Source organism: Corvus moneduloides, chromosome 9 (assembly GCF_009650955.1).
Source record: "Corvus moneduloides isolate bCorMon1 chromosome 9, bCorMon1.pri, whole genome shotgun sequence".
Lineage (NCBI taxonomy): Eukaryota > Metazoa > Chordata > Aves > Passeriformes > Corvidae > Corvus > Corvus moneduloides.
Window position 1 is genome coordinate 11027155 of NC_045484.1, and position 22094 is coordinate 11049248.

At 37.7% G+C, this 22094-nt stretch overlaps 1 protein-coding gene across 4 annotated transcripts in view; it reads left to right on the forward strand.

Annotated features, from left to right (window-relative positions):
- The first annotated feature begins 285 nt into the window (after positions 1-285).
- Positions 286-22094, forward strand: part of CAMSAP2 (calmodulin regulated spectrin associated protein family member 2) — an 82264-nt gene continuing 60455 nt past the window's right edge. For 2 of the 4 annotated variants that reach the window (XM_032117694.1, XM_032117697.1), the window contains exons 1-2: positions 286-706; positions 13176-13435. In XM_032117694.1, coding sequence (XP_031973585.1) covers positions 568-706; positions 13176-13435 — 399 coding nt within the window. In that variant the 5' untranslated portion in view covers positions 286-567. The remainder of the gene's footprint in view (positions 707-13175; positions 13436-22094) is intronic. The other 2 variants (XM_032117696.1, XM_032117698.1) reach the window with 2 other exon arrangements.

A 22094-nucleotide genomic window follows, 5' to 3' on the forward strand; every position in this document is an offset into this window, starting at 1 on the left:
AGCGGCGCGGGGAGTGGGGCGCCGGCCGGAGGGCGCCGGGGCCGCCGGGCAGTGGCGGGCAGCCGGCTCTGCTCCCGGTCCGCACAGGCCGCCGCTGGGGCGGTGCGGGGCTGTGCGGCGTTTTGGGGCCGGACCCCGGCGTTTTGACATCCCGGCGCTGGGAAGGGCCGCGTCCCGGCCTACGGCGGCTGCGGGGGCCCTGCTGGCGGCTCCCGCCCCGGGCCGGAGGGCTGGCGGCCGCCTGGGGCGCCCAGCCCTGGCCGCAGGGTCTCCCCAGGGAACGCGGGGCCGGGGCCGCCGGGGGCATTTTTTCGGAGGCGGAGGGACGGCGGCGTGCGTGAATTGAGACAAAGAGCGAAGAGGAGGAGGAAGAAGAAGAGGACACTCGGGCTCGGCTACATTCCTGTGCAGAGAAAGGCGGGAGGCGGTGTTAGCCCTTTACGGACAGCTGGGTCCGGCGCTGCCCTCAGCTGCTGTCGGCGTATTTACAGCCGGCTCTCCCGGCCGTGGGAGGAGGACGGAGAAACAACCATGTAAGTTCTGAATTGCTGGGGGTCCTGTGAGAAGATGGGGGATGCCGCAGACGCCAAGGAGATGAGGAAGACTTTCATTGTTCCTGCCATCAAACCCTTTGACCATTATGATTTCTCCCGAGCGAAAATCGCCTGTAATCTGGCCTGGCTGGTGGCCAAAGCCTTTGGGACAGGTAGGTGGCGTCTCCTTCTTCTCTTTCTTTGATGCTGGTTCCTGCTTGGTTGCTTCGCTACTGAGGACGTGCGAGCCATTCCCTGAGGAGCTGAGAAGGGGTGGGGGGGGGAGGGAGAGATGTGTGGGAAATGCTTTTGGTCTGTTCCCTTATCCTTAAGATCCCTTAACCCTTGTAGGTATTTTTGTTTTTCTTTTGTTTTTCCTTAATTACACTTAGTCTTTTTGGAGTAGTCCCACTGTTTCTATCAGCAAGTAAATTTTGTGTAGTGGCGATAATATAATTTTATTTGAGTGCATCGATCTCTCTAAAGGGTGTTTTATTTATTACTCGGGTCACACTTCTACCATGCGAAAAAAAACCAGCAATCCGCGTTTGTCTGTCATCTTGAAATGTTTCCTGATATTGCTTAGGGGCTGAATTGGGGACTAGCAATGGAAATGGGTGCGTGCTCTTAGTTTTGACATGTGTGACAGTAGCCTGTAGCCATTTGAATGGTTTAGCAATAAGAAGGGTTTCAGGAAAAAGAGCATTTAATGCCAGGATTTGGCCTGCACAATACAGAAGGCTCTCCTTGTCTGTAAGTGTAAATGGAATCGATTTGTAAAGCCTCCAAAAGGCATCAGGGCTCTGTCGTTGAAAACCTTGGACCTTGAGGAATACCAGACCTATTATTCTGTGCCTGAAACATTATTGGGCCTTGAAGAATACCAGACTTGCAGAGGTCTTCTGAGGGAGGTGTTTTGAAAATTTACCAAGCTGAGGGGTTTTTTTGTTTGTTTTTGTTTGTTTGTTTGTTTGGGTGTTTTTGTTTTGTTTTGTTTTTTTTAGTTTTTTGGGGTGGAGGTGGGGTTGTTTGCTTATTGTTTGTGTTTTTTGGTTTCAGTATAGCTGTAGTTTAGTAATAATTTACTTTTCTGTGGATTAAAAAGAATGTGGTCTTTTGAAAGGTGAGGTAGATATCAAAAATCATTACTTTTGCCTCTGTTTTTTGTAAAATAACAGGAAAAGGTTCCTCCTTATGGAATTTTGCACCTCTTACATTTAGGGGCAGGGTGCTATTATGTATTTAGCCAGGATTAAAGGCATGTCTTTATGATGCTTCTGGGAATTCATGATATTTGACATGATGCTTCCAAAAAGCCACTTTTAAATCTAGTGCTTGAATCTAGTGAAATTTCAGTGAGTGCATCACTTCAAAAAGAAAGAAAATATCAGAATACTGTTTCCATATAAAGATTTGTTGATAAACTCTACTTCTCTTTGTGAAACCTGGACAAGTAATATTTTGATATATGCCTTTATTAGCTATGCAGATATGAAAGGTAAAATCGTAGAGAAAATTCCTGGAAGTATTTAATTCAACACTTTCAGAGATCATTATATTTTTAGGCAGCTTGGTTCTATAGGATCTACTCATGGGATTCTGAGTGTACAATGCTTGTGCTATTATATAACCCAGACTTCTAACCTGAAAACTTTTTTCTACTGGAGTTTGACAGATTCTCAACCTATGGTTGAAATGTCTTGGTTTATATTGGTTGAGTTTCTATTGGATGTGTAAAGCCACTTGCAGGGTCCTTTTCTGCTACTTTCTATAGAAAATGTGAGCCAAAACAAATTCCTTTGCTCTTTCTCTTCATTACTGGGTCTATTCTGAGATGCTTGAATGAAACATGATTAGAGGGGATAATTGGTCCATCTGCTCTCTAAACACTGCAAGTAATGTAACAGTAGGAAGAGAGGTAAGCACACACATTTGTAGTGTTTCTGGTCCCAGTTCTTCCACTAGGTTAATATAACTAGAAACTTCAAAGAAGAGTTTGTGGCTGAAGTAGGGACAAACGGTATACAGGACTTGCACGTCTGCTGTACAAATGCTTCCTTTATACTTGGAGTGAAACAGAAGAACTGACCTTCACCTTTTCCAAGAAGGAAGGAAGTTTGGGTTTGTTAAATTATTTTAGTTCTGGGGAATAGATCACAGCCTCAGTCATGTCTTCTAACTATTGCTATATACATTTTTACAGAGGAAATACAAACGATGATAGTGTGTTTATGGATGCCACATCTTATTTCTTTTTTTATCCTTCAAGTATTGGAGTTCCCTAACTGTGCAGGGGAAGGGAAGGGTTTTTCCCTACCGTCTACGAAACAAAGTAATGCAGTTCACTTTGATTAGTGACAAGCATAGGTTGTTACAATCATGTATCCATTAAAGAAATATAAATCTTTATGTATCAAAGGGGTACATCTTTCAGTGGACGGCTTTCACAGTCTTGAAAGCATGTTTCAATACAACCAGAGTTGTGGATACAGCTTGGCTACATGTTGTGAATTTGCTCTTACAAAAAGACTTTGAAATAGGTACTGTTCATTAACACTAGTAATGGCTTTTGGTGTTTCATTGATACCTATGTACAAAAACCAAGAGACAAATTGTTGCTGTTGTCCTTGGTGAAACTGCAAGTACAGAGTTTGGCCAGAATAGAGGCAGGTCAAAAGAAGTTGTCTTATTAGTGAGGTGTCATATGAGAGTAAGAATGTATTAGCAGTCATATTGAAGGCATCTCGTATGAAGAATTGTTTAAGAAATACTGATTGAAGAAGGAATTCATATCTAAGTGTTGAGGGTGTGTAGGATTTTGTGCCTTGGTGTTTTGCTGTGAGACAATATATCAGTGTTAGGACGTGTCAGATTAAATGTTTTGTAATAACGAAATTGTTTCAGTGACACAACTTGCAGTAACTGAAAGGGGGAAAATTAACAAGTGTGACGTATAAAAGGGGGAATGTTTGACCTTAGACATTAAATCTGCAAATACTTAATTTCAGCCCTGTCTCCCAATGCTGGCAGTTAACCATTTCAGTATAGAAAAATTTCTTCCCAGGGAACTGGATGAACTGTATAGACAGTCTAGCCTTCAACTTCAAAGTATAATGGGACTTACTTCATAGGAATAAGTTGAAAAATGACTTGATGTTGTGGTACTCTGTGTCCTTTTTATTTCTAAAGCCACAGAAGTGGATTTCATTATTTTGGAATGTGAAGGTTTTGCCTTCTCAGTCTGCTATAGTAATAGATAGTGTCCCTGAAAAATTTGTTATCCATCCGCCATCCTAAAGACAGACTGAGCTAAATATACATCATTCCTGACAGTTGTTTGTTTAGCCTGTTTTTAAACAATCTCTAATTATAGAGATCCCACAGTATGTCTGCTAGTCAGTTTGGACCTTATTTATCTTTAGATGTTTAAACAAAATCTTGATGTCTTTTGCTACATTGTTAAGCCATTACTTACCCTTTTCCTGGTGCTTGTGAGAATGGTGGGCACCTTACCTTTTTATAACACCTTTCATATAATAAAAGCAATGTCTGTAATATTATTTAGACAAAACAGACTTCTATTTCTTTTTTGTAAGTCAAACCTTTTTGCTCTCTGTGCTTATTAAGGGTTGGTTTGGGGGCTTTTTTTGTTGGTTTTTCATGTAGTTTTTTCCTGTGGTTGGTTTGCACGAGCTCTGTACTTAAATCTAGATCTAATGGTCCAGCTAAACCACTACCAGTACAAGGTAAATTTAAAAAATTACTTCATGTTTCCAACCTATAATACTCTGATTTATTCATTAAAATATGATGTTTGCCATTTCTGCATCAGCCTAGAATTGTTGACTCATGCAGTCCGTGATTCACTGTAGCTCCGTATCTTTCTCTGCAGAACTGCTGCCTACTCAGTTGTTCCCAACTTGTAATTGTACTGTTATAGGTTCCAGCTTTGCAGCTATACTTACATAACTGCATCCTATTTTCAAGCCACTTCTTCCACTTATTGAAATTATCTTGAATTATAATTTTGTCCTCCAAAGTGCTTTCAATCCTTTTGTACCTTGGAATCACTTCTCTACAACCTTGTCTAGTGTGATTAAAGATATGAGTTCTTGAACCTGGAAGTACATGGAAGGCAATGTTCTTCCCATTTGGTAGGGGATATCTGAGTACTCTTGGAAAATGGGTTTTCGCACAGCTTTTCATCCAATTTTTAGTTACTAAGTTAAGAATATCTCTGTGTATGATTCTCAGAAAATAATGTGAACAGTTCTAAAGTCAGGTTAAATCTGTTGCTGCTTTACTATCCATGCAACATATTATTCTGCTACAGTAATACATTTCACTGGCTAGTATGAGATTTTTTTTTTTTTTTTTTTTTGGACAGGCATAAATGAAAAGCTAAATAGAAGCTGCACAAGCCTGAGCAATTGTCCTAAACATTGTTGTGTTTTCTGAAGTGAAAATAAAATAGTCCACATACTTTTTAACATTAAATGTATCCTTTATAGGCGTTTGAAGCAATGGGTTACAAATGGCATAATTTGCAACTAAATATTACTCAAGAAACTTAAAAATAGCTTTTTCCTGATGATTAATGTTTTCAGAATTCATGTGTGGCTACTTACTGCTCTTTGCACATGTTGCCAGTAGAACCATGAAGGGGGGAAATGAGTGCTGTGTATCTGACAGAAACAAGTTGTAGCTAAATACTCTCATCTGTTATGTTGGGTGTTGCAGGCCAGAACATGTTTTAATCTTTTTCTGGCAGACCTAATTTCTTCACTTTTATTCAGTCTGGCAGTAGCAAAACCTTGTAGAAGAGTTTGGAGTCCAAAAACGAATGTTTGAGATTCTTGTGAGAAAATTTTTTTTATAGATTCCATCAGCTCTCTAAAATAGTTGCTGACAAATTGATACTTCAGTCAGTCCTACTAAAATCAGTGCATTAGACAAATCATCTACTGAGATGTTTTACTTGGAAAGTGTTGTATCACTCCTTTCTGTAGAACACACTTGTAACATAGTTTGACTGTAGGTCACTTTTTTTAAAGTAAATACGTAAAATTGTATGAGCTTTTGGATCTGTTGGGTTTAGCAGAGTCCTCTGAAGTTGTGGACTGTGCATGTACAAATGTGCAGGAAGGTGATCAGGAAGGTGACAGTTGCAGGATTGGCAGTACATGATGGACCTCCTTTGGGGTATAGAATCTGTTCTTTCAGTGACTCTGCCATTGAGCCTCTTTGGAGCCTTTTTGCCTTTACAGCTGTAAGTGCTTGTCTGCAGAATGTAATAGATCTAACAAAGACACTGTAGCCAAATGCTCACCAATTTCAGGTGATGAGGTGAAATATATTTCTTCTCCCTATACCTGGTTTCTCTTCGTATTTTTTGACCACCATTGCAATTACTACTGCAGATATAGTTTAAAATTTTCCTCTTCACCCTATGATTTAGGGTAATCTGTTGGGTTACTTTAGTGACTCCGTGTTTAAAGGCGGCTCACTCAAACTTGAAGGCTATTTGTATGCTATTGATCAGGAATGTATCACTTTTTCAATATGAGATCTTACGTAATTTCCATTCTACAGCTAGCTGGTGGATTTTAATGAGCACAACTGGATACAATTCCACTCCTGAAATTAGTAACTTTTAACTACTTGCTCTGCTAATTGAGAGCTCTGAATGATTGTTTTGGTGATCATTCTGGAAAATGAGGATAGAAGTGAAAAACTCTCAAGACTTCATAAGAAAAGTAGAGTGAGTTCTTCCTCCTCCCCCTTCGTTTTTATTTTGAACAATTGGACAATACATTATTACTGGATTAGGTGGTAGTAATAAACATTTCTGCTGCAGAGTTGAAATGTAGTGTTTGAAATCTATTTGCCAAATGTAAGATTTGTATAGTTCTAACTGTTTCCAATATGTTTTCTTTTATTCAGTTAAAAGCAGTCTTACACTAAGCGAACCTGTAAGCCAGACACCGAAGAAGATGTGTCCATTCACTTCTATCTACTTATGACTGGCAAAAAGTTTTCCTTGGCTTAATAAAGCCTAGTAATAGTTCAAGAAATGTTCATCTCTAAATTTCTGAAAGTGTTTTTTCCATACTCCATAGGCTATTTAAATCATAACTTGTCTATAATAGTCATCACGGTGCTAGCTGGGTGAGATAGGATTATAATTATACTATTATCTTTACATTTCTCATAACTTGCCTCTCCCAAAAATAAGCTCTGAAGGCGTTTATGTTAATGAAAATTGATCCCCTTATTGCCAGGGTTAATTCTAAGTCATTATTTTGTTTATTAAAACCTGAATCAATACACAGGTTTTAGTAAATTAGATGCTAATCCTCCCATTTTAATAAGAAATGCCAGTACCAGATACATTTTGTAGGTTTTGTGAGGAGCACTTCCTGTTGTGCTACTGAAGACAGAATATTGGATGGGATAGACAAATAGTGTGACAATTAATAGAGCATTTCTTACGTGATTTCTGTGTTCAAAGAATAACTAAAGACTGTTTAGGCTATGAAAGTAGAGTCTCTGCATGTTTTTTCCTTAAAAGGTTTGGGGCTTGTTTGGTTGGTTTGTTTGTTTTTGGTGTTTTTGTTTGTTTTGGTTTGGGGTTTTTTTTGTTTTTTGTTTCTTTTTTTGAATGAGGAATCCCTTTTAAGTGCAGAACAGCTGTTGAAGCAGTGGATAATGGTCTATTTTTGTGGAATCTAGAGGCAGGAGGGGAGGATCTGTTTATTCTGTGATGTAAGTTCTGATGTATTTCTGTGAAGGTAAATTCAAGAATCTCTCAAGTTCAGCTTGGCACGTGGACAAAGTTAAGAATGGTTATACTGAAATTGAGCGTGCTGTAAATTTATAGAGGTTGGCCTTTCAGATACTTGTCTCTAGACAGAAGTACACCTACACCCTGCTAGCCAAGAACAATGGAAGTGGCAGACTGATTAAACAAACCAAAAAGTAAAAATGATTTTGTAATTTCTACTCTCTCATTTTGTTTTCCACTTCCTGATTAAAAATCTTGTTTCTTGATGGTGTCTCCAAAATAAAATAGTAAACTGAAATGTCTCTGTTCTATTGAGTCCAATACAAAAATTCATCAGAAGTTAAATAATGTAATTCTTTCTTCTCTGACCTGTTTTCAATTCTCGGACTCCTGACTTCTGTGCAGGCTCTGCTGTCTTGTGCCCAGATTGTAAATGTGCCACCAGAATCCTTGTTGGCAAGTGGGAGTCTGAATGAGGTAACAGCACGGTTACTTCATGGCAAAAGCATACCTTTGCTGACCTGCAGAAAACTGTCAAGTCCATTAAGATTTGACATATATTCATCTACTAGTTTGGACTAGAAAGTGGTTAAAGGTATTAGAATTTTCATTAAATAATTCTGTTTTAAACCTCAGTCTTCTGCAAATAATTTTTTCTTCTTAATGTCTTTGTGCATTCATGTCAGTAAGCTCTAGAGAGGAAGTTTTCTAGGCTGAGACTTAATGTGGCCTTGTGGCTCCCATCTTTTAATTAGAAAGCCCATGGTAAAATATTTTAACTTGTTTATATTATCCTCAGGAATTAAAAAAACCCAAAACAAACAAACAACATGGAGACCATGTTGACAAAGACTTCTAAGCTTTTGGACATTCTTAAGGCAAACATTCATAAATCTGAAATCATTCCCTGATACAAACTTGAAAAACTCAATAGGTGTGTAAAGGATTGTATTCATCTGTGTAGAAGCATGGAAACTTTACCAAAGAAGCAATTTGTTTTTAAAGAAAGTTTAGACTTTTCACACTAATACAAGTAATTTTTTCCAAAGGAGGAATTCATACTGTCTTCCAAGGAGTAATTCTTACTTATCTGAGCAGAGAGGGTTTTTTATGAAGCAACTTTTAGAAGTAAATTCAGTAGTGGTATGCATGAATTATTTTTAGACCATTCCTTCCCCTTAAAATGGTCTGTTTAAATGGAAAATTAAGTTGCATTTCTCTCTCACAGTGGGGAGTGTTCTGGTTTTGTCTGGAATAGAGTTAATTTTCTTCCTGGTAGCTGATGCAGTGCTGTGTTTTGACTTCAGTGTGAGAGCACTGTTGATAACACACTGGTGTTTCAGTTGTTTCTTCAGTGGTGCTTTCTCTAAGTCAAGGACTTCTCAGAGCCTTGTGCCAGCGAGGAGGTGCAGGAAGAGTTGTGGGGGAGCATGGCCAGGACAGCTGAGCTGAGCTGGCCACAGGGATGTTGCAAACCATGGCTGTCGTGCTCAGGATGAACTGGGGGAGTTGACTGGGAGGGGCTGATCGCTGCTTGGGAATGGGCTCTCTCTCTTTTTCCCTTTCATTGTTATTATTGTTATAATAATTTTACTTTGTTTCAATTATTAAACTGTTTTTATCTCAGCCTGCAGGATTTACCTTTTTCCAGCTCTCTTCCCTATCCTCCCATCCCACCAGGGAGAAGGGGGGTAAAGAGCAAGAAGCTGGGCCACTTAGTTGGGGCTGGGGTTAAACCACAACAGGGAGTAATAATAATCTTGTGTTTGCTTTAAAGCTTTGAATAAGCCCTTTAATTCTTAAATTTTTTTTTTCTTCTCTAAAAGAGCATCTGCAGGACTCTTGATTCCTTGATTATTTATGAAAAATTACCTGAAGATATGTTGATTACTTTCTTGAAGTTAGCCTGATTGTTAAATTTGAGTTACAGTTTTGGGCTAATGTGGTGTTATACTTTTTTGTTCCTTTCTCTGTGTGTTGAACTTGCCCATTAGCTTCATTTATTCTCTTCATAGTACAATATTCACAAAATTCAAAATGTCAGAATTATTTCCAAAATTAAAATCTGTGGTCCTGTTCACAATTCTAGGAAAAAAATAGGGTGGTCATCTAGTTTAGTCTCCTTCTCCAGGAAGAGGCAGCCTCAAAGTTAGAAGAGGTTTCTCAGGGCCTTGTCCACAGTTTTGAAAGTCCCTGTGGATGGTTTCACAGCTGGGTCCCCAGGCAACCTGTACCTATACTCTGGTGGTGTCTCTTGAAAAACTTTTTCCTTGCATCAGCCTGTGACCACTGCCTTTTGTCCAAGTCCACGTTTCCAAAACCTGTTGGTGCTGGAAGAGTGCAGGTAGATCTTCCACCTTCTCTCCAGCACTGCACCCACTATCCCGGTCTCACCTGCATTTTATGTGTCCAGCAGGATACCCCTCTAACGTAATTACCACGGATTTCAAGGTCAGATGGTACTTTATGGCAATATGTGCAGCAAGGTATTTCTTTTAACACGGGTCATTTACCTCAGAGTTTAATCTGAAAGATTCCTCTTGTCAGCTGGGCAAAGGAATGACTGGTAAAATGCACATATCGGGGATTAGTGTTAAGATTCTTCTCTACTGAACAGAGCCTGTTTAACAATCTCTAGTCCTGACAGAATTGGTAATAAAGGCTTTTGACCCTACTGATTGTTCTGATAATCTGCTGAAAACTGGATGTAGCCTTGAAATAATTCCCTGCCACAAGACTCCAGAGGCAGCACATGCCAATTCTGGAAGGACTTCTACTCTGAGGTAGAGTTTTCTCTGTCTGTTACCTATCTCTGTGGGGGTTTTTTGTTTTCTTTTTAAACTCTAACATGAGAACACAGTTTGAATCTTCTATCAAGACCTATTCTGGTATCAAACAGTTCAATATATGTTATGGAGTGGGGGAAATTCCCATGTTTCTGCCTGTGCAGAGGGAACTCTGGCAGGAATTTTTGTAAAGAATTCTAATCTTGTTGCACCAGAGATTCCTTGTTTGTATGCTTTCACACTTTTTATACATTCAGAATATGTCTGCAGCCACAGCTTTTCTTCCTAGCCCTTTGTATTCTATTTTTCTAATACATTTCTTTTCTGGTTATATTTTTACAAAGACCAATGAGGTTTTTTTCCAGATTTATTTTTGTGTACACCAATGAAGTAAAAGAAATGGCATACATGTCATTTTGTCTTTTTCTGTATTTTCAGAAGCGGAACTAAGCTTTATAAATAATTCTATTTGCCTTTGCTAGTCATAATGTCGATTTTTTTTTTTTTTTCTGTATTGAGTTTTAATTACTAAATCCCAGCAGTGGATGTCATTCTTTCATGATAAATGCATTTATTGCATCTTGTCACTTTAGGATGTGCTTCAGTGATACAGAAGACAAGAAATAGCAGGCATTGAGTTTGTTATTTACTGTCTTGAGATTTCTCTTCTGGCTCAAATTTTCAGACTTGAAATCTGTCATTGTCTTCAGTGAATCTGAACCACAGAGTATGTGACTTCTGTTTATGTGTAGCTAAGTACGCCTGCCTCAAGAGTTTGGTTTTTTTTCATATGGGAATGAGGCTTTTTTAGATCTTCTAAGAAATTAAAAATGGCTTTATCGGTTCCTCCCTGTTTCCTCCCATCCCCATTTAAATTCTCATCTGCTTCAAAACATTGGTGTGTGGATTTTGGTTTGGGTTTTTATTTGGTTGGTTGGGTTGGGTTTTTGTTGTGGGGTTTTTTTCTGTTTTTTCAAAAGCAAAATCTGCTGCGTGAGCATTGTGAGATACTTACAAAAAATGTTTTCTAATCCTCTCTATCTTGAAGAAATAGCATAAAGATGCTTTAAGAGTTGGCATTTGGAGTTGCAGAGGATAAAGTCCTGATGAGAATTGAGCTCCTGATACTGAAGTGGAAATGGATCATTAGGGACTTCAGAAATAACAAGCCTAATGTTTAAATAGACAATGTGTGGACAAAGAGGGAAAAGAAAGAAGGTCAGGTAGACTTGAGATAGATGAAAACAATACCTGGGGAAGCAGGTATCTAGCAGCTCTGAGATCCTCAGTTAGAAATGCCTTTTGTTGGACTGGATGACTCTAGATCCTGTAGTTAGTTGTTAGAATTTGGGAAGTGGAAGAGAAGATGGAAATGTCATTTCCTGACACTGGGAGATATTTTTGTTAGTGGTTTTAATATCATCTTGTAAAAAAGTAGGCCTGTTAGACATTAGATTTGTGTTTTAAAGGGCAGAGTAGTTGTGCTGAGGGTATATTTTGATCTGTATTCTAAAGCAGAGCTGTCAGTTTTCTTGCCAAATGTAGGCTCATGGTTTAAGCAAATTACAAACTATACCTCTCTTTCACTTGATACTCTGAATTGGGAAAAGAATCAGCAATAGCTTACCCTTTCCTACTATCCTTCTGGCATTTAAGGAATGTGTTAATATTTCTTTCACTTTTTGCACTCTATAAAGCATATCTTCTTTCACAACTAGAAGGCAGCTGGCACCTTCCAAAGCCCATCATGGAAGCACATGAACTGCAATAGAATATGTATGAGGAAGAAGATGATCTGTCATTATCTTGTGATGGCATGTTCTGTTCTTTCTCTCTCTTCTCCTGCTCCACCCTTACTGGGCTGTTTACTCCAGACTGATTCAAACCTTGTCTGTTTAGCCATTTATCCAGCTGAAGGCAAAGGGAATAGGAACTTAGAGTTGCATCACTGCTTTCCTACGCACTTATCTTTTCTTCTAGCAATTAAACAGGCTTTTTCCATTTGGACTTGGGAAAAGAATCACATGCTCTTTATCCCATAAATGTTGTTGGCTTAACTAATTTTACAACAATAGAGAATGAAATTCTTCCAGCAGGAAAATGGAGCATCTTGCAGTGTGTACGCCTGAAAATCTGAAAGTTATTTTCCACTTGACTCGTGATCTAATTTAATTCGATCTAGTACTATATTTAATTCATTTTTAATTATTACTTTGTGGTAGACAATTATAAATATAGTCTGCCTGTATTGTGTTATGTACAGTATTTGAAAAAACTGTTGGATTGTCCTGGAATGCTAATTTTGGAGTTAAAATCTCAGCATAAATTTGACAAAATCTTGCGTAGCTTTCTGTGGGTGCTAAGCCAGCTCACTGAAAAAGGAGGAAAACCACTATTTTAAGGGAAGTCAGTAACACAACTAGGCCAATAAGAACTCAGTATTTTTTCAGAAAGAAACTGATAATATTTTTTCTTCCTTCTCCATTCTTCTAATTTCAGTTAAAAGCCCATATATTTATACTTAACTGCTGGATTGTCATCATTCTGTGATGCATGACCTTTGAAATAGACAGTATAATAATCAAAATGCTCCTGCATACATGGAAACTAGAAGGCTGCTTTTTGTCTTGAATTATTCTGTGCTGAAACATAATGTTTCAGTTCCATTTTGTTATTGTAATAGAGTCCAGAGTTTAAAAGGGTGTTGCTCTGCCTTTATATGTCTGACCTATATAATGTTATGCCAAAGGAAATGAGAATGTTTGGGCATGTATTTGGAGAAGCCAAGAAATTTTAATGTAATGATGCTGTGAAACCACAGGTTGGTCTGTTGTAGCCTTTGCAGTGTGAGACACTTGGAATTTTTCTGAAGTTTCTATTTATAGTTCAAATATTACCATTGTATTAAATTTTTCCCAGTACTTTATAATATAATTGCTGGTGGAGACTTTGGCCTCCCCTTGATTATGCTTTCTTGAACATAATTTTGAGTTCATATATAGTTTTTAAAAAATCCCCTAATACTCCAACTGTCCTTTCTGATACTGACTTGTGCTTTTTTTTATTTTGTAGAAAATGTTCCAGAAGAACTACGAGAACCATTTTACACAGACCAGTATGACCAAGAGCACATTAAACCACCTGTTGTTAACTTGCTGCTGTCTGCCGAGCTCTACTGTCGTGCTGGGAGCCTTATTCTCAAGAGTGATGCTGCAAAACCACTTCTAGGTCATGATGCTGTTATACAAGCCCTGGCACAAAAAGGCCTTTATGTCACTGACCAAGAGAAGTTGGTGACTGAACGAGATCTTCACAAAAAACCAATTCAGATGGTGAGTGTTCAGAGCTTGTGTGTTACATCTCTTCTCTCTGTGTAGTCCCAATACCTACAGATCTGTCTTTAAAAATGCATCATTATGTTGAAGTATTTTTGTCAAGAGTTCAATAGGATTCATTACTGGGAAGTTTATAATTGTTTTGGTTTGGTTTTTTTTTCTTCTCATTAGCTGTCAGTGCAGGTGTATTTCTTCTGTATTAATGCTAGAACACACCTATCTTCCTGCTTAGTTCAAATGCTACATTTTTAAATATAGCAGTGACAATATGATCACTTTGATTTCAGTTTTACAGCACTGACTGTGAGTGAATATGTCTGTGTTAGAAAAGTTTGTAAACATTTTTCTTGGGCAGAAATCTTTGCTTAAAAGCTTGAATAAAAAAAGGCTTTGGTGGTAGGCAATTTAACCTAATAACATTGAATACTCACCTGTTGCACATTAAGTCAATGTAAAACATGCAACAATGGTATTTTTTCATGGATACTTTTAATAATATGTCTTTGCTTTATACAACTGCTAATTAAAACATTAGTTCAACTGAGGAATGATTCTATTAGTAAGCTCTTAAGTAATGGCTTTTCTTCTTTGTTTGGGGCTGTGTTATAAAAAATTAACTGTAAAAAGGATGTCTACATATGTTTGTTTAGCAAATGGCAGTATGATAGAATAAGATGCTAATATGTTTAAAGTGAAATATTTTTAAAGTTCACTTTTTTATGTTTATATTTAATACTTAATTTAGAGAATAAATGAAGTGAACGAAGTATTTGTGGGCAGTGACCTGTAGCTGCTGCCAGAATGAAGGTGTGTGGGAATTAATATAGCTATGGTGATTGTAGAGGTCTTTTCCAATCTAAATAATTCTATGTTTCTAAGTGATGCAAAATTTGCAGGACACATGCAATATTTGTGGGTGGTTTAGGAGTGTTCTTAATGTTCACAGAAGTCAAAGTATTTAACAAACAAACTTCCTGTTTATGTTTTTACAGAACTTCATTCTGTTCTTGCCTCTGAAGGAAAATAAGGTTACTCACTTGCATTTATGAGCCTCTGGTTTCCCCATTTGATTCTTTTAATTTGATCTCTGTCTAGAGTAGTTGTAAGAGTCATCTCTTTCCAGAGTTGTCAGTTGAAAAAAAAAAAGTGTCAGTATTCCCTAGTTTGGTTTGCTGATCTTTGTTTTAGTAATAAAATGCATTTCAATATTAATTTATTTCCCCCATGCTTGTGGGGCTGTTTGTGTGTTTCTTTGCTGTGTTGTTTAGGCATAGTCAGCAGGTAGTTATTGACACATGAACATCATAAGAGTTGATAGCCCCAGGTTCCTGCTGTGCCCAGGGCGCTGGTCCCCACTCCAGTACCAGTAACAGATGGGTGCACTGTTGCTGTTGTCAGTTGACAGGTAGCTGGGCTGTGACAAGGACAGAGAACGCAACTGGCTTGGGCAGAAACACAGCCTTGTCCTAAACAACTGCTAGCAAAAAAGTGGCTGTGAAACTGTAGACTCAGTACTAACATCCTGAGCCCAAGAGTTTTACTTGGTCAAACCATGCTCTCATTCCTACGCAAGTTCATAGCAGCAGCATTATATTTTAATTGGAAAGCCTCAACCCTTTTCCTTATTGTACTATTAGTAAAGTTGGCAGAGAGCTTCAAATCTGGCTGTTGCAGTAGTGACAGTCTTTTCTCTTGATGTCTTCCAGTACCTTTTCCTATTATTCCATATGTCACAGTTTCTAAAAGTCTTACAAATTTAAATGTATATCCTGTTTTAGAGCATGGAATAATTTTTCTTTTTCAATTATGTAGAACAGAAGTTTTCCCATGTAATTAACACATATGTTCCTCTAGTAGACCAGATTGTGTTAAACCCATGTAAAATGTAATTTTGAGCAATTTAATAGTGTGGTTGTCTTTCCCTTTGCTAGCCTGTCTTCCCCAGGAATAGGAGAAAGATGTTGGTGTTTGTTAGAGGATATTTCTTGTTATCTTCTCAGATGTGTTGTACTTTCCCTAGATGAAAAGGGGCAAGTTATATTATAAAATGGAATTATGGAAAGAGGTTTGAGTATGGAATGTTTTAATTTTACACGTGTATTATAACATGTGTAGCTGTGGCCAACAGACTTGGAATTCCTTGGACTGGATGTTTGTACAGTGACATCTGTGGGGATTAATTGTTGGCTTACTTCACATGTGACTATTTAGTAAAGCAGGCATTTTGGTCTTCTCTCTTTCTTAGGTTGAACTTTTCTAGGAGGCACCTTACATACTTAAGTTCTTGAAAAGTCTAGCAAATGGATGTGCTGCTTTGTGCTGGAGTCAGGATAGACAGCACTTTGCTTGTTTAGTCATGACTGGCTTGGCTGCATTAGGATCTGAGAGGCTGCCAATGCTATGTTCGTGTATTTCTCTGTGTGTGTACATACATAGGTGTAGGGGAGCAAAAGAACCAAATACCATGTTATTTCTCTTCTGGTTGAAATTTATTTGGTCTTAGCTCTGCTATACTAGACTTCAGACAGTGCAGAAATAGTCTAGAGCTTGGAATTGAAAGTGTTGAACCAAGAACCAGAGTATTTTTCTCCTGGAAATTATACTTCTGTACAAAAGGAATTATCTGATATTTAAGAAGTTTATGGAAGCTGAGTTTAAAAAATTTTGCAAAGATATTTATGTCAGTTGGCAAGTTCCAATGCATAAAAAAAACCCCAAATCTGTCTTCAGCAGGCACTCCCATATGGAAATGTGAGATTTTGACCTGCTATAGAAATCAGAAATAGCTGAAGAATTCAGCACGGTTCTGATAATGATGCAATAGTTTTCTAATGCTTTCAGCTATAATATGCATAGATCACTGTTCAAGTCAAGCTTAAATTTATTTTTCCACGCTGATTTATTTTTTTAAATTTTGTATTTCCTTCATAACCCAAACTGACTTAAGCCTTCAAATGTGAGATACAAAAGAGGAAGGCAATTTGGATTTTTTCATATTTTTACTCATATAAGCATTGGATCTCTTTGTTTTAAAAACATATATATTTCTTCGTACAGGACAAGTCAGAGGAGGCTTTTCTAAAACTTTCTCCATTATAACAAGAATTTTATATTAACTGAATAATTTACTTTCCATGCCAAATCATTTTACAAGAATTCTGATATTTAATCAGGCTGATCACTTGGTATTCATATGGTCGCTTTCAATTTGCTTCAAGTGCAGGGAAGAATAAACAGATTCAGAGAGGAATTAAGAAATGCTTTCCTTCTCTCAAGTCCCTGCAATGCACTTCTACCATGTGGGGAAAGGAATAAAAAATCGGCATCTCAGTTCACTTTGCAGGGAAACTGATACTGCATAACTACCCCAGCAGTGGACTTCTGTCCCTAATGTTACAGGGCCAAAACTACCCGATTTTCTGGCTTGAGGGGTAATAATGTCAAATCTTGAATATCTGTTTAAAACCAATGTTGTTAGGGTCTGGAGAGATACAGTAATGTTACAGACTTTTACCAAATTTTCACCAGAAAAATCTATTTTCTAAGCTTATTATTGTATATTGATAGAACGTTCTCAGCTGACTACAAAAAACAGTCATTAACTTGCAAGGCATTTTAAGATATTTAGTTCTTAAGTAAAATTTAGTGACTAGATAAAGGTTAGGGAATACCCTGTGTATAAATACTATATCCAAGAAAATATGCCATACAAATATTTTGTATATTTTCAGAGTGGAGAAGTATAAAAGCCATGCTAAGCATAATATAATCAAAAAGGATAACTTTTGTTAAAAAGTTGAAGTCTCAGTTCAGAAAAAGTGTTGCAAGAAATTAAACCAGCTGAGCAGCTACTTTAAACTTGCACCCATGTATAATTACTGTCATTAATCAAGTAACACCTAAATCCTTCATAAAATTCTACAATTTTCAGCCAAGATGGAAAGGGAATGAGAGGCTCCTGCAAAACCCCAGCAATAAGTCCGTAATAGCTGGTAGGAATAAAAATTGCCATTTTCCTAATTCTGAGACATTTTTTGTGTGCATGAGGTTTAAATATAAAAAGTAATGTGCTGTCATCTAAGTTGTTTGTCCATTTAGCTGTAAATTACCTTCTTCCTTGAAGATGTCTATTGTGATGAAGTCTGGCAATAATTTTGCTGTAGCAGTTTGTGAATCTGGACTACAACTGAGGTACAATTAGGTGTGCCTGTATTAGCTAGTTAGTAGTCATCAGAAGTGCAGGTTTGAGGCAAATATCTGTGTTTCTTCCAGTTACTGCTCTTGTGGTTTGCAATGTGGCAGCATCTCAGGGAGCACAAATGCAGTTTTTTTGAGCACGTAACCTGGAAGCTGGGCTCTAGGATCACACCAACGGTAGCCCACTTGCTATGGGGTACTCATTTCCCAGGACTAGAGAAGAGCTGACTGAAGTGAATACCCTGAAGAGGGAGCAGAGGCGAGTCTGGGGACCTTTGCACCAGTTTTGCTTTTCTGTTGTGCAGAACTAATTGTGAAGTTAATCACAGCTGGCAAAACTCCTGTGGGAGGCTGGAGGACAGGGGGATTGATAGTGCTAGGTGTGTATGTACCCACAGTCAGAACCTGGCTCTCCTTCTGGGTAAGATAACAGACAGTAAGTGATTAACTCATCCTGCAGTCCAGACTTTTGGTCTCCCTGGCAGACTGCATTCATTGGAAATGACAGTGCCTTTCATCAGCAGTGTGTTTCTCCTTGAGGAAGGGCTGCAGCAGCTCACCTGGTTACTTGCAGCTACATGCTACAGCCCCTGTACTTCCAGGCTGTACAGCTCCTTTAACTCTGGAAAGCGATACAACGTGTACTAAGCAGTTCACAGAACAAAGAAGTAAGATGTGGTTTCTGCCCTGAAGAATTTTTTTTTCTGGTTTTAGGCATGATGCAACAGGTTTCCATTCCATGCTATTGTAAATTAGTTGTTAGATGAAGACACATAAAAAGAATTTGCAGTTACTTGACTTGAGCCCATAGATACCATAATTTGTTAGTTAAAGCACCAGATTCTAACTGCCTTGTGATATATAATCATCTTTGATAGTAGTATGTTTCACAGAAGATTAAAATAATGTAATAAGCAAATATAGTGGTGAAACAGAAGTTCAGTGAGTCTGATGTGCTGTGTAGAACCAGTCTACTGTGGGTTTGGGCTGGGATAATGTAATCTTTAGAGGTTCCATATTTTTTGTTCCATTTCTAGTCTCTTCACACACATTCCCTGTAAGGTTCTCATTTGCTTGAAAACAGGGATCCAGTATTTTTGCTGGACTTACCGTGTCAAATATACCATCCCACTTCAGTTAGCACTGCACAAACACCTGTTTGCTGCAGTAATGTTGTACCAGGCTCCCTCACACACAAGATGCCAGTTCACAGTTGGGCCATGGTAACTGCTACAGCTCTCCACAGAGTTCATTCTGCACTTACCATTTTAACTTAGAACTTAATGTCCTATTAGCTTTTTTTTCAAGCAATTTTTGTTGACTCATAGCCTGGGTATTTTGTTTTGCTTGTATTTAATTATGTTTTTCTTGTATGTAGAAAATGCTTTTTTTCCTGTGTCATGTAAATAGAAGCAGTGTCTTGGGATGTTTTTTACAGTATGTTTGTCTAGCATTCAGTGAGTGCAAAACATACAGGTTATCAGTGAGTTATAGTGGGGTTTGTTGTACTTCTGTATATCCATATCAGAAATTTGTGGAAGACTGAGATAACCACAAAGGCCTCTGCAACATCCTTTGGGTTTCATGGAATGCTGTTTGCTCAACTTGTGCACCAAATGTGGCAACTAATGTGGAAGGTAGCAAAGCTCCTGACACCAAGTTGTGTCTATAAAGAATACAATGGAGGGAGGCTTTCCTGGTCCTTTCCAGCAACTCTAATGCTAAAAACCCTAAGGCTTTCTATGATTTCTCTGCTTTAATTTTAGTTGGGTTTTCTGTTGGGTTTTTTTTTTATTCCAGCATCCTTAATTTCAATACAAAAATCTATGTAGTGTTTCGGTCTTAGGGTTCCAGCACTGTAGTTGGCATTTCAAACTTGTATTACTGAGAATTCTTGCCTAGAAGGTAGCTAAATCTGATTGTTCTTTCTAACAATTCTTGTAGGGTTGATTTCAGTTATACAGAGCTATTGAATAAACAATGATGCTTGAATTGCCTTGAAAGTACCTTCTCAGAACTGCCATAAAATCCTCAATGGATACAGATGTATATAGAGCTGGCCTTACATTGGCGTTTGCCAGCTGAATGTAGGAAATGTTTACAAATAGCAGCACATTTTCTCATGCTTATTCTAATGTAAAATTGTGGTAACTACATTTAATCTTTTACTTAAATGAGGAGAGAATATTGCAATACGTCTTCCAACTGACATACACGATCTACTAAATCAAACTGCTGCTTTTGGAATAATGACAGGAAATTAAATGCACCACAAGAGAAGGTAGTACCTCCCAAAGTCAAGTCTCATGCCTCTTGTGAGAAAATAATGAAATGCATTATTATTGTCTGTTGTTTATCTTGTTCATTTCCTTGCAAAATAGTTGTTGTTCTTCTGCCTTGAACAAACTCAAGTTTTGAATCAAAGAGCTTCTGATTGTGTTCTTAGCTATTATTTAATCTTGTGCTGCTTTTGCCCTGGGCGGGGGGGGGGGAGAAGTGGGGAGGGAGAGGTGGAGAAACAGGGGGTGATGGTGGTGACCCCAAAACAGCCACCTGAGAACAGACCAAAATCCACTCCTGAAGCACAAAAGGAAAACTAGTTAAAAGGAAGAACAAATTTTGAAAGAAATATGTCATAAATTAAGTCCGTAAAGAATGCCAGATACCACGTAGAAAATGCTTTCTAAAAAGGTCAGGAAGTATTTTCATTAACCTTGAAAGAAAGACTATTTTATTAAGCACAGTTTAAGAACATTTTCTTCCTCTTTCAACAGCACTGTTATATGTAGCGTAGTTCAGCTTTTGGCTGTTGGTTTGCGGCTGTGAACTTTCTTTCTATCTTTAAATATGTGGAAAGGTTTATTTAAATAAATGTTTAGGTTACTTCTACTGGGTTAAGTATATTTTGGAGCACAGTAACTGAGCTATTAGGAAAAGATGTATCTGTGAATTGTTTTACAGACTACTTAGAAGGAATTTCTTCATCAGTTTGTTTGAATTATGGTAAAGAAGAGAAATCTTTCTTAATACCCTTGTACTGGATAGCAGAAAGCTAAAAATCTTACATGGTTGTAGCAGGGAGTGACTTGAAGAGCACTGCTTTCTTCCTATTATGGAAAATAGTGAGCAGCTTTTACCAGGAGGTATGGGTCTGTCATGTAAACATAAGGAGAGCTTCACTACCAGCTCTGTGTAGTACATACACACAGCAACAAGGGGACAAAACCACACTGACTGTTGAAGGAATACAGTTTGTACTCCCCAAAATGCAGCAGCTGCTCCAGTCTAGTACAAAAGAACATTTTGAATCTGCATTTGTTAATCTGCGCACATAATCCTGGCGATCTGCCTGCCTTTATCAGCAGCGAACACACTCTGTCATCACAGTAGATGTATCACAACAAAATCTTTGTTCTTACAAACTCTATGGAATTTAACATTACGAGATTTTCTTTTCCTAAGGTTGAATGAGCAAAATATCTTAAGGTCTCCATAGTATAGGTTCTTGTGTGACAGGGAAATGCTGTAAATAGCAGTGTATGCCCATTGTTTATAGGAACTGGTAGGTTTTCTCTGAACTGGTAGGTTTATATGAACTAGTAAGAAGTTGTATTACCTTGCAGACATGCATCTCCAAATCAGCCAAAGCAAAATCCGGTAGAATTTGTGCTATGTAAATAAACCAGGACTTATATGAAAAGATTATCTGGTACCTTTTTGAATATTTTAAGTTATAAATTGACTATAATAGTGCTCTGTAGCAAATTAACTATCTAGTATAAATGTAAATGATGTTCAGTTTTCCCTCATGTCTCAGAAGATCATGACGAAGGATATCTCCCAGTATATTCCTTTGCCTTCCCAAACCATGAATCTAAGACCAGTGGAAAAATTAGTAAAGGATATGTCAGAAAGAAATCCTGCAGCTTAATGATTTTAGAATAATGGATAAAGTTACATTTAGCACAATTTATATAATCATCTAGCAGTAGCCAGAGATCCAAATCAGTCAGCTGTCAAGACTGATGACATGCCTCTAAAGCTGAAATGGCAAGAGCTTTTATAAGATCTAAGTTGGGTGTTTGGAATACAATTTAGAAGACACAGCAGTCAGTATTTATGACATAACTATATAGAATGTGAAGTGTGTATTGAAATTCTTTTAACTGTTTTGATAAAGAAGTGGCAGGTTAAAAATATTCTGGCCTTTAAAAGAAGAAAATTACAAGAAAAGCAAAGAGAATATGTAGATATTGGGTAAGCATGTAATAGGTTATCAGATTAATTTTACATGATGCAATTGTTAAATACATATAGTATGTAATAGGAAATCTTATTATATAGGGACATGTTTCTTAAATGTGAAACTGATGTATTGGTTACATTATTAAAGGATACTGCAATTTACTTCAATATATGAGTAAGTGGTATTTAAGCAACAAACAACTGCAGTAGGTGC